Source organism: Drosophila kikkawai, chromosome 2L (assembly GCF_030179895.1).
Source record: "Drosophila kikkawai strain 14028-0561.14 chromosome 2L, DkikHiC1v2, whole genome shotgun sequence".
Taxonomy (NCBI): Eukaryota; Metazoa; Arthropoda; class Insecta; order Diptera; family Drosophilidae; genus Drosophila; species Drosophila kikkawai.
In genome coordinates, this window is record NC_091728.1 from 21,529,667 (window position 1) to 21,542,779 (window position 13,113).

Genomic DNA, 13,113 nt, shown 5'->3' on the forward strand with positions numbered 1-13,113 from the left:
AAGATTGAATCTATATATCTTTTGATCCGTAGAAGCCAGATCCAATATATATATATATATATATATACATATTTATTATATACCATCTGAAAGGTATTGATGTGTAGATCATATATATACATATATATTGGATCTGGCTTCTACGGATCAAAAGATATATAGATTCAATCTTTATTTTCAATTTTTAAAATAAAAGTTATCGAATAATTCTTATTTTTCAATTTATATAATAAAAAATTGAAAATAAAAGTTATTGCGTAATTTTTATACAAAAATTGAAAAAAAAACATTTATCTTGTTTTTGAATTCGCCATGAAAATTTAACTTATGACAATTTTTTCAAATTTTTTTGGAGACTGTTTTGGGCTTCAATTTTTTTAAACTCATAATAATTATTTACGGTCCCTGGATCCGACATATACATATTTTGTTTTGTTTTTTTTTTTTTTTATATATTTAAATAAAGCAAACAATTATTCATTTTTATTTATCTTTTTTTTTATCAAGTTTAAAACATGTCACAGTTAAAGAAAATTTCTTTACCATATTAAAACGATATTTATTGATAGAAAAAAAAGGAATAAATATAAAAAACTAATCTACATTCTTCATATAAAGATTTCTAGTTAAAAAAATATATATTTCTTAATAGAAAAAATGAAAAAATACACGAAATTAATCTACTAACCTTCTATAAAGATTTAAAGTTTAAAACAATTTAAAAAAAAAAGAGTATGTAGAATAATTTTGTAAGCATACTATTTACTAAACATTTTTTTTATAAAAAAAAAATATATATAAAATATATAAAAAATTGTAAAAGTAACAAATTTTTTCATAAACTTTTCCAAAACATTATTTAAATTTGTGCTTAAATAAATCACTTGAATATTTCCAACCAACCCACTTTATTTATTCATAAAATATATTTTCCCAATATCCGCTTATAAACATTAAACAAAATCCGAATATTTATTCAATTTAATAAAAACACTGACCATTACTGGCTTACCTAAATAAATATTATGCCAAAAAATTAATATAACAAACAAAACCAAGCCAACTTTTTTTCCCTTGACCAAAACTGAAATGAACCAAACAATTATTTGAACAATTTTGGATTCCAAGCGATTTGATGCGAATTTATTTCAGGGCCAAAAACGATGAAGGTTTTCCTCAATTGACAAAAGAAAAACAAAAAAAAAAGGTTAAAAATATACTTATAACCACACATAAATGAATTAAATGATGGTTGATGGCGGAAAATGCTTTGGATAATCGTCAGCTGACCAAAAAAATAGCAAACCTCTGACATTTTGGCCATCGAAAAGTGGCGAAATAGTTTTTTTTTATGGTTTTTTGGATTTTACAGAACCCAAGGTGCCGACGCCACGTGATGCGGTAAGCAGTCAAAGTCAGTCACTGGGTTATGGTAACCTCAAAGAAATACAAAAAACCAAAAAACCATCGACATCTACATTCGCCAAGAGTAAAAGAAGAAGTTAATTAGCATCCAACGCTGAGCCCAATGTTAATTATGTTATGTTATTGTAATTCATCATTGTTTACGCTTTGTGCCCGCACTTCTTTTCCAAAACAGACTATTTTCCCAAGACTACACCTGTCCCTGGTATTAGAAAAAAAATATATGTTTAGTCATTGTTCAGAATTGCTCATTTAAAATGAAGCAAAGCCCCTTAAATTATAAAATTAGTTCATTAAAAATTTTTAAATTTTTATTTTCTTTTAAAATAATATTATGTGTGCCTTTACTTGCTTAGTAGATTACTTTCAATAAATCAAAATGCATTACTTCAACTTGAACAAAGATTACTAATTTCTACCTATAGAATAGCTCAATTAGAAAGCTCCTCTAAATAACATTTAATATCACAATTATTTATGTTTTGTTTAATGCCAAGCCACCTGCTTTTGAAAAGGTAACCACATAGTTAAGTTAAGTTAAGCCCTGTGAATGCCACTCAATCAAAATGTAAAAAAAACCCATTTTATTACAACTTACAAACATTTCTTCAGCTCGATAAAGAGTTTTTATGTCAAGCTAATGATGACTGACTTTCCTTTGGCAATCGCCACGCAATGCGAATGTTGCGTAAGAAATCGCTACTCAAACAATGAGTCCAAATTGTAATTAAAAATTTTGAAGTCTGGGATGGGAGAGATGTCAAGTGATAGATTAAGCGACCCAATTATGAGTATGTGGCACTGAGGCTGCGTGGGATTCCAGCAGGCGGCTGGTTTTTGCCAATTTCGTGAGATATGTGTGGCAAAGGAAAGTGAAATTGCAGGCAATGGAAAATCACAGTCCCACACCAAGAGTCGTGAGCCATAGCTGAGGGCCATAAAATATATCAGTATCTATAAACAGTGTGAACACGATATTATGGTAAAGTCAAGGATCTTTTGGGAAAATTATATTAAATAATTGATTAAAATTTATTTTTAGAAAATTATTAAGGAAAATTTGACTAAAAAAGAACATTTAAAAATATGTGATTAGTAAAGGACCAGAGATAGTAAAAATATCGAAACTAAATCAATATTTGAGGAGAAGACCGATATATAAAAATCGATATAAAATATATTTCGATATAAGATCGATACAAAATCGATATAAGATAGTAAAAATATCGATACTAAATCAATATTTGAGGAGAAGACCGATATATAAAAATCGATATAAAATATATATCGATATAAGATCGATATAAAATCGATATAAGCTTTTTATATATTAAATTGTTCCGAAAAAGTCCTTAAAAATTGTTAAACATAATCTAAAATATATAAATAAATATAAAATATATAGCATACGTTTTTTGTAATATTTTCCCCTAAAAGTTTATCTCTTCGAGTCTTTACTGTATATCTTTTACGTGCGCTATATCCATGACGCCTAAGGTCTCTCGTACTTAACTTCATGGTAAGCGGTAAGCAGAGTTTTTAATTTTTATTGTTGCTCCGCCAGCGAGACCCATTTTTAATTGTTGCTAGCCTCTGGGTAACCCATTCGGATGGAGTATGGAGCATGGAGTGCAGATCTAATTGCAGCCACAGCCATGGATATACCTTTTATTTCGTTCGTTTTCGGGTGTTATTTGTTTTGTGCGGCTGCCTTTTGCCAGTCAGCGTTCTTCAAGTTCAAGTTCGGGGCTCCATCATTTGCCGCTGTTTGCACTTAATGATTTCACACATCTGCTTTGATTTCGAGATCGGCTGTTTTGGATATTCGAATGCATAAATCACTTGGGCAAATGCGTTCAAAGTCACAATGAAATCAAGAAATGCAGGCATCATTTGGAGGCACGAACTTCATAATACACTAAGGTAAAATATAATTAAATTAGTAAAATGTATCATAAGCTTGGCTGTGCATAATTAAGCTTTTATATTTAATTGTTTAATCAAATAATTATTTATTATTATATTGCTATAAAGTTGGGAGAGGTTAATGATTAGAGATTACATCTATTTTCCCTTGAATTGAGATGCCCTAAACTCCTTTAAGATAACTTGAAAAAAATCTGAAAATTCTTAACAAAGAAAATATTTAATAAGAATTTAATTCAAGGTATTTTTAAGAAGCTCTAAATTTATTTATAATTTTTATTAAGCACTTTACTAACTCCTTAAATTCAGGGTATAAAAATAACAAGATGCACGGCAGATGTACCGGCAAATTGTGAAGTGATTGCGAATCGATTTAAAGTTGTTGGCTGCCAGCTCCACTCCACCTCCACCGCACTTGGCACATGTGGAAAATGCAATTAAATTTAATTTACTGAACGACCTCCCATCGAATCGCATCGGTTTGCTGCCATATTTTCATGTTTTATGTATGCTCGAAATGCAATTTGAAGATGCGCTCGAGGTGCGTGGAGAGGACGACACTCGGGACAGATCAGAAGCTGAATTGCCTTGTAGGGGTGAACTTGAGCACAACATTGGACAGCATTGGAGTCGACGTTATTAGGCAATATTTTTGGGCCGAGCACAATGAAAAATTAATGAATATTATTGCTGCCGTTGGTTGCTGTGCTCTCATTAGGCAAATCAAGAAAAATAACATTAATCATGCCCAAGTGTAGGCTCAAATTTTAAACCATTTAAGCACGAGTATTTATTTATTTATTTGTTTATTTTAACTATTTTCTTTGCTGCCCTTTTTTGCTCGCTTCTTCAACACCTTTTGGCTAATGATGAGCAAATTGTGCCGGAAGCAATTTGTATCTCTATTGATTTTATTGACACCGTTTTGCTTTGTACCATAAAAAATATTCAATTGTTACATAAGTGTATTGTACAAAATCACAAAACTTAAAAAATAATACAAAAAATATGATGGCAATAATTAAATTTAAGCCCCCGGGGGGTTCAGCTTAACTCAAGGCAATTAAAATAAAATCAAACACAAATGCATAATCATTTCTTTTAAACAAAGCTTGTAACGGTGTTATCGATGGCTTTTTGCCATTTCACACTTATTTATTGGCTTTGCAACAACAAAAAAAAAAAGATCGCAAAGCAAAACAAAAGACTCAGGCAGCGAACTTGCCCCACGAACATGTTCGAAGCTGCAAAAGATGCATTTTAAGCTGCAGCTTTTGGCCAAAAACCAGTAGCCCAGTGACACATTTATGGCGGCAACTGTCGATTTACGGCCCCCAAGCTCAATTAGCCATCGAATGCATACCAAAACACAACGCATCTTTACATGAAATCAGAGGGGAAAAAAAACTAAAAACTAAACTTTGTTCATTTAAGCCAAGCCTCCAAGCCCCCCAGTGGGTTTAAGCCACGTTCGAACATCGAACATCACCCGCCTATGATGGCTTTTGCTCGTTTTGGTTTGTTTGGCTTTTTGGGGACAGGCTATAAACCGTGGCAAGATCGTCAGTGCGTTCAGTTGGTAAAAGTGAAGCGTTGCGTGCGGTTGTTTCCCAGGCTAAAAACCACAACCTCAGTTGGATTTCGAGTTCTTTCATCTCCGTTCGTGTCGTTTTTGCGCCGATCTAAAAGGTGATTATCATATATAATCGTACCATATCCTTTAAGGACAAGTGAACCAAAAAAAGAGTGAAAAAAAAGGATTTTAATAGTTGAAAAACTTTGTGTTTTTGGTTTGGATTATAAATTGTGTACTTGCTAAGTGGGTCAGTTGTAGAATTGGAGTTTTAGTTTATTAACAAGTTTTGAATTTTCCAAGCCTTTTTTATTTAAATTTATTTTAGTTGTAGTTTTTCGGTTTCATTTTGCATTTTGTACTATATTTTAGCATTGTGAATTGTATTTGTTTATGTGATATACAAGATTTCATCCCAAAACTACATTTTAAAAGTATTTTTCAATAAAAGCGTAGAATATTTATTAATGAATTATTTTATTCAGTTATGATAAATAATTTTCTTCAATGCTTAAGTAACGTATTTCTTTAAAAATCAATCGTATTTCTCACTGAAGTCCAAAATTTAGCCCTTAGAAATGAAGAACAGATATTTTAAACAATGTATTTATTAAGTAAAAATTTATAAAATAATCTAAAATATATAAATGTTTTATGAATATCTAATAAAAAAATGTTAAAAAAACCAAAAATGTTTAAAAACCAAAATAATATAATGTACAATTTTATTATATCAAAATTAATATTCATAAAAACATTAACTTAATTTTATAAAATTCTTAAAAATACTTTAAACGAAATCTTGTTTTTAAATTTTATAAAATCGTCAAATAGATACTCGAATATTCTCATATTTGTCAATGCAAATGAATACAAAAACACTAGGATGTTATAAACTATAACAAGAAATACAGAAAAAATAATAAAAAAGGTTTCAAAAATTAAATAAATCCTTAAAATATCCATAACATCTGGCACAAAGTTTTTAGTTTTTCTCCTCTTAATTTTCACTTATAATAGTTTGTTGACTGACAGTGATTAATAATTTGTTCTCCAAAGTTCTGTAAGAACCAACCTAAAATAATTCTGTCACAATGCATTCTGTCAGTTTGAAGAGCAAGGCAAACGGTGTGAAAAATGTTGTTAGTAAAGCCAACAATGATGGAGTTCTTTTTTCGTCATTTACTTTTTTTTTTTTTTAATATTACCAAGCATGCCCTCGTTTTGGCCTGTTTTTCTCGCCCACTTGCCACCCCCAGGGCCATGCATTGAAGCAGAAGATTACGCAATATGTGGCAGTGCAAATGAGTGGAAAATCTAATTTTCCAACAGCCGCAGCACCAGTAGCAGTAGCAGCATGCAAATATGAAGGCAGTAATTACCAAAATGTCAGGCATTTGCTGGCTACTGTTGCTGCAGAATGTTTTTGGGGTCGTAAAGTCAATAATATTTTATGACTGGCCATAAAGGCAACTTGATAAGAATAGCAGCGGCCTTTGACATTTTTACAGCCTCAACGGGAGGTGACCTCACTTGAATGGTTATTTAAAATCTCAACACTGTGACAGGTCACCAGTTAAACAATTTCAATGCCAACTCCCATAGCAATTGCGGAGGAGGACTTGCAGCAGAGTCTGCAATCTCTGAAAAATTCCAAAGTAGAAATCACCAGTCACGATTCCGTCTCCAATTGACAACAAAATAATTTATCTCTGCGGAATGCGGGAAAGTCTTTACAGGCAAAAAGCAGCAAAAAACTAAGAAAAAAAGAGCCAAATCTCTCTGGGCTTCTCCTGTCACTCTGTTGGATGGATTCTCTTTAAAGGAAAGTTAGTATTGCCCCTGGGCGTGTCTTTTCCGCCCCTTTTTTTTTGTGAATGAATTTCTGGTTTTACATATGCCAATTTTCTGGCTTTTCGAAATGAGTGAATATTTTTAGTTCTGATTTTATGGCAGCTTCCTCTTATTTGATGTTGTGATTATAGGGGAAAATAGGGAAATAATAAAGAGGATATACAGTTTTCTTTTTGGACATCATTGAAGTAGTGTACATTTTGTTATATTATTATTTTGAGTCCGCAATTATATTCAGAACTTAAAGATTGTAGAGCAAAAGAAAAAATTGTAGAAAAGGGAATTTCATTTAATAAATTTCAAGACTTTAGAGAAAAGCTTAGATCTTTATATAATAAAATATTTTAAATATTGTTAGATATTTTAATAAATATTCTAAGAACTTAGTTAAAGCTTACAGTCATTTCTAGATACTTTTAAATTGTATTTAAAAAACCTTAGACCAGAAAAGAGGGAATTAAATAAATTTTAATACAATTTTAAAAATCTTTTAAAAGAAAATAGTTTGTTATATCATTTTCTATAAGTTTATCAATTTTACAAAGTAATATAGTATTTTTAGAAGTAAATTAAACGAGTGCGAAAGCAAAACAGAACTGAAACACTTCTTTAACTTACAAATACAAATTTTCTTAAAGGTTATTTTTATTAATAAAAAAAATATATTAAAAGTTTTATAAGAAAAAGATTTAGTAGAAATATTTTATATATAAAATAAATGTGTAATCTTTTTCTAAACAATTCAATAACCTTACTGAGACTTTATCTATTCCTTAAATTATTTAAAAATATTTTCCCTTCTGTAAGCGTCTTGTTATTTGGCCAACCATCAATTTGGGCAATTCATTAGCACCTTGGCTACGTAGATGAAAGTGAAGATGCCCAGACACTTGAGAAGATTCCACTCGGGGACCTCTCACTGCCTCCACCTTCCCTGCCCCCGCCTTCCCTGCGTCCTCTCTCCCTACCTCCCCCTCAACTGTCCTCCTCCTCCTTCTTTTTCCACCTGACTCGCTGTCAATATTTATTGATATGGCCTGAACATACATATAAATACATATTTATGCGATGACCAAAAACGTACGAAGAAACATGACCATTTTCACTATCATTTCGCTTCATTGTTATTGTTTCCAAGCGCTGACAGTGCACCAATGTCTGTGGCATTTTTGTGTTTTGCTCATCCGAGAAAAACCAGTAAGTCGCAGGTGCTGCTGCTGCTGCTGCTGCTGGTGACCAGTAAAAGTAATGCTCCTTCGGCCTGTCTGCTCCGCAAACTGGCCGTTGACAGACTTTCTTCTACCGTCTGTCCAGTTTTTCTGCATATTGTTTACTCAGCTCGTGGCTTCTTCTTCGGGCCAAGAGGCGACCAGACCAGATCTGGCCAAGACCAGACTCAGGCCGTGGCAATTAAAGCGTCGCCGTATCCGCGTGAAACTTTCATAACGACGGCAGCATCCTGCTCCCTTTTATTCCACCTGAAAGAGGTCAAGTCACTTGACCCAAAGCCCGGATATTGCAATCCATTCTAATTAGCATTAAGACAGAGACTGCCTTAAAGGCGGTAGCTTTGTGGCTTGCAACAGGCCTTTAAGCTGCATCTGGCAAATCCGTCTTCTTAATAATTACTGTCATCGCTTCATGGCAAGGCGTTGCTTGAATTCAGCAACCAGAAACCCGTCTTGGTCTTCGTTCTACAAACGAGCTGCAAGTGCAAGTTTCTCGTTGGTTTCTCTAGAGAAATGTCTGCTTATCGATTGATTTCTAATTAACAGGAAATGGCAGAAGTCGATCTAGGTGGTTAAGATTAAATTATAGAGGAGGGTTTTTAGAGAGAAGCTGGAAAAAATTTTACAAGCATTTAAACACATATTTTTTAAGGTTTTTTAATGTTAAATTTATGATAAAAGAAGTACGAGAAGGACAGGTCAGGGTAACTTTTAAGTTAACATTTTTATAGATAGTTTGAATGCCTTTTTGAGATAATAATAAAATGTTTATCATAATCAAAAAGTATTTCTAAATTCTAGGTGTTATATAAACAATTAAATTATAATATACTAGCAATGGCTTTTAATTTAAAATTGTAAAGGATTATTTAATAGCTAACACACACCTGATGATAGTTTTTGGCTTAAATTCCTTGTTTAAATTAAACAAAAAAATCAAACTGTTAAATGTAATAGCTTTCTGTGAATTTTCTTCATTTAAAATAAATTAAAAGTACTTAAAAATTGTTAAATAAATAAATAAAATATATTACACTATTTAAAAATATTTAAAAATCAATTTTTTTTTAGGCAAAAACCATTTGCCTTAAGCAAAATTCTTCTCAAAAGTATAAATTGGCAAATATACCACGAGCACATACCACTTCTTCACCAAAATTTAGACACCTGTTCCGCTCTGAGCAGCTAATGACAATTTTTTACCCATTTACCTCACCTCAAAATGTGCTCGAGGAGGCGCGTGATACATAAATAAAATTTGCCTGCAATCAAAGAGGAAAAATCTAGTAAAGAAAAACCAGTTGCTGTAAGCCATGCGCGGATCTCTGTAAAATGTAATGTATAAGCTGGAGATTAATTGCCATGTATGGGCTGGTGGGAGGGGTTTAAAAAAAACACAAAAAAAAAACTAAACAAAATAATCTTTGGCAGATGCAACCACGAAGCCCCAGCACAAGTACAAACAAGTGGCTTGGAATTAATTATCTAACACAGGTTTTGGAGTCGGAATGCTGCACAGATGTGTGCTTGGATTTCGACTGCTCTTTTTTTTTAAGTTTTTTTTTAAATATTTTTTTTGCTGCTAGCTATTTTGTAATATTTATTTGGCTATTGAGCACGTTTTGAAGGTTGCTTTTTGCACGCCGCCGCGCACAGGTGAATTATATAAAAGAGCCTAAAAATCATCATTAGTCATTTAGCCATCAAAGCAAATGCCTTTCTCCCACAATTTATATTTACAAGTGCGTCCATTGAAGAGTTCAATAAAGGCAAATATTGCATAACAGAAGAAAACGAGACCCAAAATCCCAAAAAAAAAAACACCGAAAAAAAGAAAACAAAATGAGACAAAAATGAGAGCTACTTGAAGACAATTTGGTTCGGAAATATTTCAGCAGTTGCCAATGCCCTTACCCACGGCAATTAGCTGAAGTAAAAAACCTCACCTGGCTCACCTTTAATGGGAAGAGCAAATGAGGCAACGGAAATTCAAATTACAAAATTTACAAGCCGTGAAAAAGAGGAACAAAACACAAATACAACCACATGCAATTGCGCGTGGCCAAAACAAAAGGCCTAAACTGAAGACGACCTGTTATCAGGCGGAAGAGTTTCGAATATATATTGGCCAGAGGGAGACCGATCCGGCAATATGTGTAATGCATGACCATGGACGACAACGACAACGGGCCTCGAACTCGGGCAACTTTCTCCACTAACTGCGAGTATTTCTCCGCTTTGGTATGCGCAAGACAAACTCTGGGCTCCGGCTGAGCCAGAAACGCCTGCGTCGTACTGGAATGCCTCTGACGAATGGGCCTAGCATATGGGAACCGCTAGCCATGGTAGCGGAGAGTGGGAGATGGGAGTTCCTTGGCTTTGGCTAGGTCAGGTTTTTTGTTTTTTTTTTTGTGGCTAGGTCAGTTACGGTTTGGTAACTGTTTTTAAGGTCACTCACAGAAGCTTTAAAATGCCATTGATTCTGCGGAAAAAAGAGTTAAGTTGATCAATTTGATTTTTAGGTTGATTGATTTGCCAAAAATTGGTTTAAAGTTAAAATAAACAACAAAGATTAAACTGTTTTTATATTGTTCCTCTTAGATAAATCTATATTTTGTATTATTATAAGCTGAAAATTTGTAAAGTTTAGTTTTTTCTGAATTAAAAATTAATATCTAAATAAATAATTCATTTCCTTTTCCAATTTTATTGTTATTTTCAGTCACAATCCTAGAGATTAATAAAAGTCTCCTAAGAAAACAATTTTATAATAATCTAAAATCTACAGTTTTTATCTAATTTATATTTTAACTATTTAAATTACTTTCAATAAAACTATTTTAGCAATTTTCGCAATCTTCTTTATCTTTAAATTATAAAATAAAATATACAAGAAATGTAATTCTACTTTTGAATTATTTTAAACATTTACTTTATGATTAAATATAGAGAAAACTTTAAAAGTCACATTTTAAGAGTACTTGTTTAATTTAAAAAAAATATTCAATAAATATCTGATGTAAGAAATTAAATGCACCATTTCTTGTTAAATTCCTGATTATAACTTTTGTTAATTGATTTTAAGGTAACTTGTTTAATATAAAATACAAACTTAAAATACATTAAAAAGTGTACAAAACTATATTTAAAATTTATTGTTAAATTTCTGCTTATAAATTTTGTTAATTAATTTCTTAGCTAAAATAACAGTGCCCCAATTTTCTTTTCAATCTCATAGATCCCTCCCAAATCATCAGTAATTTATTTTAAGCGATTTGCTTGATTAGTTACAGATAATTAAGACCTTTTGTCTAGCCTTTAGACAGTTTTTAGCACGCGTTTGAGTCAATTCCCCAGCTGAGATCAGCTAATTTAAATCCGGACCTGATTGCAAGTCGATAATTTATATAAGATGTAATTTTGATTAGTTGCCAGAACAACAAGTCGTCGTCCATAAATGCAACCATAAAAATTTGCATACAATTTTCATGTTTAATTTTTTTTTATGTACAAATAAAAAACAATAAAGCCATTTGCATAGGATGATGCTTCGACTGTTGCCAGGTCGAGTCTCGTCTGTGTTGTGCTGGGGAAACAATTCTCACGTTACGAAATAGAAACCAGGTTGAAGGCCTCTCTCTCCGAAATGGAAAACTACTTAATTAGCCGAAATGAAATCAAATTGTGCAAAATGTCAATTGTAAGCGACAAATTCCATATACAAAACACACTCAAAATTGATCAAAATCGATGCAAAGCATTTCCAATCACTGATTTTGCATAAAAAACCAAGCTGCGGCGAGTCATCCAAGCGGAAATGGCTTTTTGGGTGGGGCCAAAAAGCAAATCAGATCTATTTCGAGTCAAAATTGAATTTTCTAAACAGTTTTAGGCCGAGCTTAGCGGGTTAAGTCACTCTAAATTTTGTTGCGGTGGGTTAATTGTGCCTAAAAAAAATATATATTCCTGGATTTTTAACTTGAATCATTTTTAAATAATTTATTATATATTTTTTTTAGAATTTCTGCATAAGTTTCTTTATATATAAATCTTAAATAATTATTTTATATATTAATGAATTGTTTATATCTTTAATTCCCTATTTTTCAGCTATCCAAATATGTCTGTGCTGCGTGCCCTGCTGCTGCTGGCACTGAGCGCCACCATGGCGCTGGCCCAGCGTCGCCTGGCCCTGCCCGATCCCAGGAGCTGTGCCAACCGTGTGCGTCATGCCAGCTACCGGGATGCCAGGGGCGTCTCTCACTCGTACTTCTTCAGCTGGGAGCATGCTCCCACCCGCAGTCTGGAGGTGGACTGGCTGGACGCCAGGAATATCTGCCGCCGGCATTGCATGGACGCCGTCTCCCTGGAGACTCCGCAGGAGAATGACTTTGTAAAGCAGAGGATTGCCAGGGGCAATGTGCGTTATATCTGGACCTCGGGCAGAAAGTGCAACTTCGCTGGCTGCGACAGGCCCGATCTGCAGCCACCCAATGAGAATGGTTGGTTCTGGTCGGGATCGGGGGCCAAGATTGGACCCACCTCGCAGAGGAATACCGGTGATTGGTCGGCCACAGGTGGATACCAGCAACCGCAGCCGGATAATAGGGAGGCTGCCCAGGGCAATGACGAGAGCTGCCTGTCCATACTGAACAACTTTTACAACGACGGCATCAAGTGGCACGATGTGGCCTGCCATCACATCAAGCCCTTCGTGTGCGAGGACTCCGATGAGCTGCTGAACTTTGTACGCTCCCGGAATCCCAATGTCCGCTTGTAATACTTAACTAGAGCCTAAGCTTGATGGAGATGATAAAATTTACATATTTATGTAGCCTTAAAAAAGGGAACATTGATTGGTTGATGATTGATTGATTTGATTGATTCGATTGATTGCTTGATTCAGTGACTGTTCAATCCAACATTGATGGCTTCCAAAGCGCCTAACATTCGTTTGTTCGGTTTAGTTCTAAAATCCAAAATTTGAATAACATTTTCTGTGTCGATCCAAGCGCAAGATGAACAAAATTGTTAAATAATTTTAAACAAATTGTTAATAAATACGACAAAAATTGAACCCAACAGTGAAAGACGCCCCTCTGTGTT

General features: G+C 33.4%; 1 protein-coding gene across 2 annotated transcripts; it reads left to right on the forward strand.

Annotated features, from left to right (window-relative positions):
* Positions 1-4,939: 4,939 nt before the first annotated feature.
* LOC108082596 (uncharacterized) lies at positions 4,940-13,097 on the forward strand. Of its 2 annotated transcripts, none has more exons than XM_017178068.1 (2): positions 4,940-5,040; positions 12,118-13,097. In XM_017178068.1, the coding sequence occupies exon 2, from the start codon at positions 12,128-12,130 to the stop codon at positions 12,785-12,787; it is 660 nt and encodes a 219-aa protein (XP_017033557.1). In that variant the 5' UTR covers positions 4,940-5,040; positions 12,118-12,127; the 3' UTR covers positions 12,788-13,097. The 2 variants fall into 2 exon arrangements, with proteins under 2 accessions (XP_017033557.1, XP_017033566.1); XM_017178077.3 differs by lacking the exon at positions 4,940-5,040 and adding an exon at positions 11,899-11,939.
* Positions 13,098-13,113: the final 16 nt, after the last annotated feature.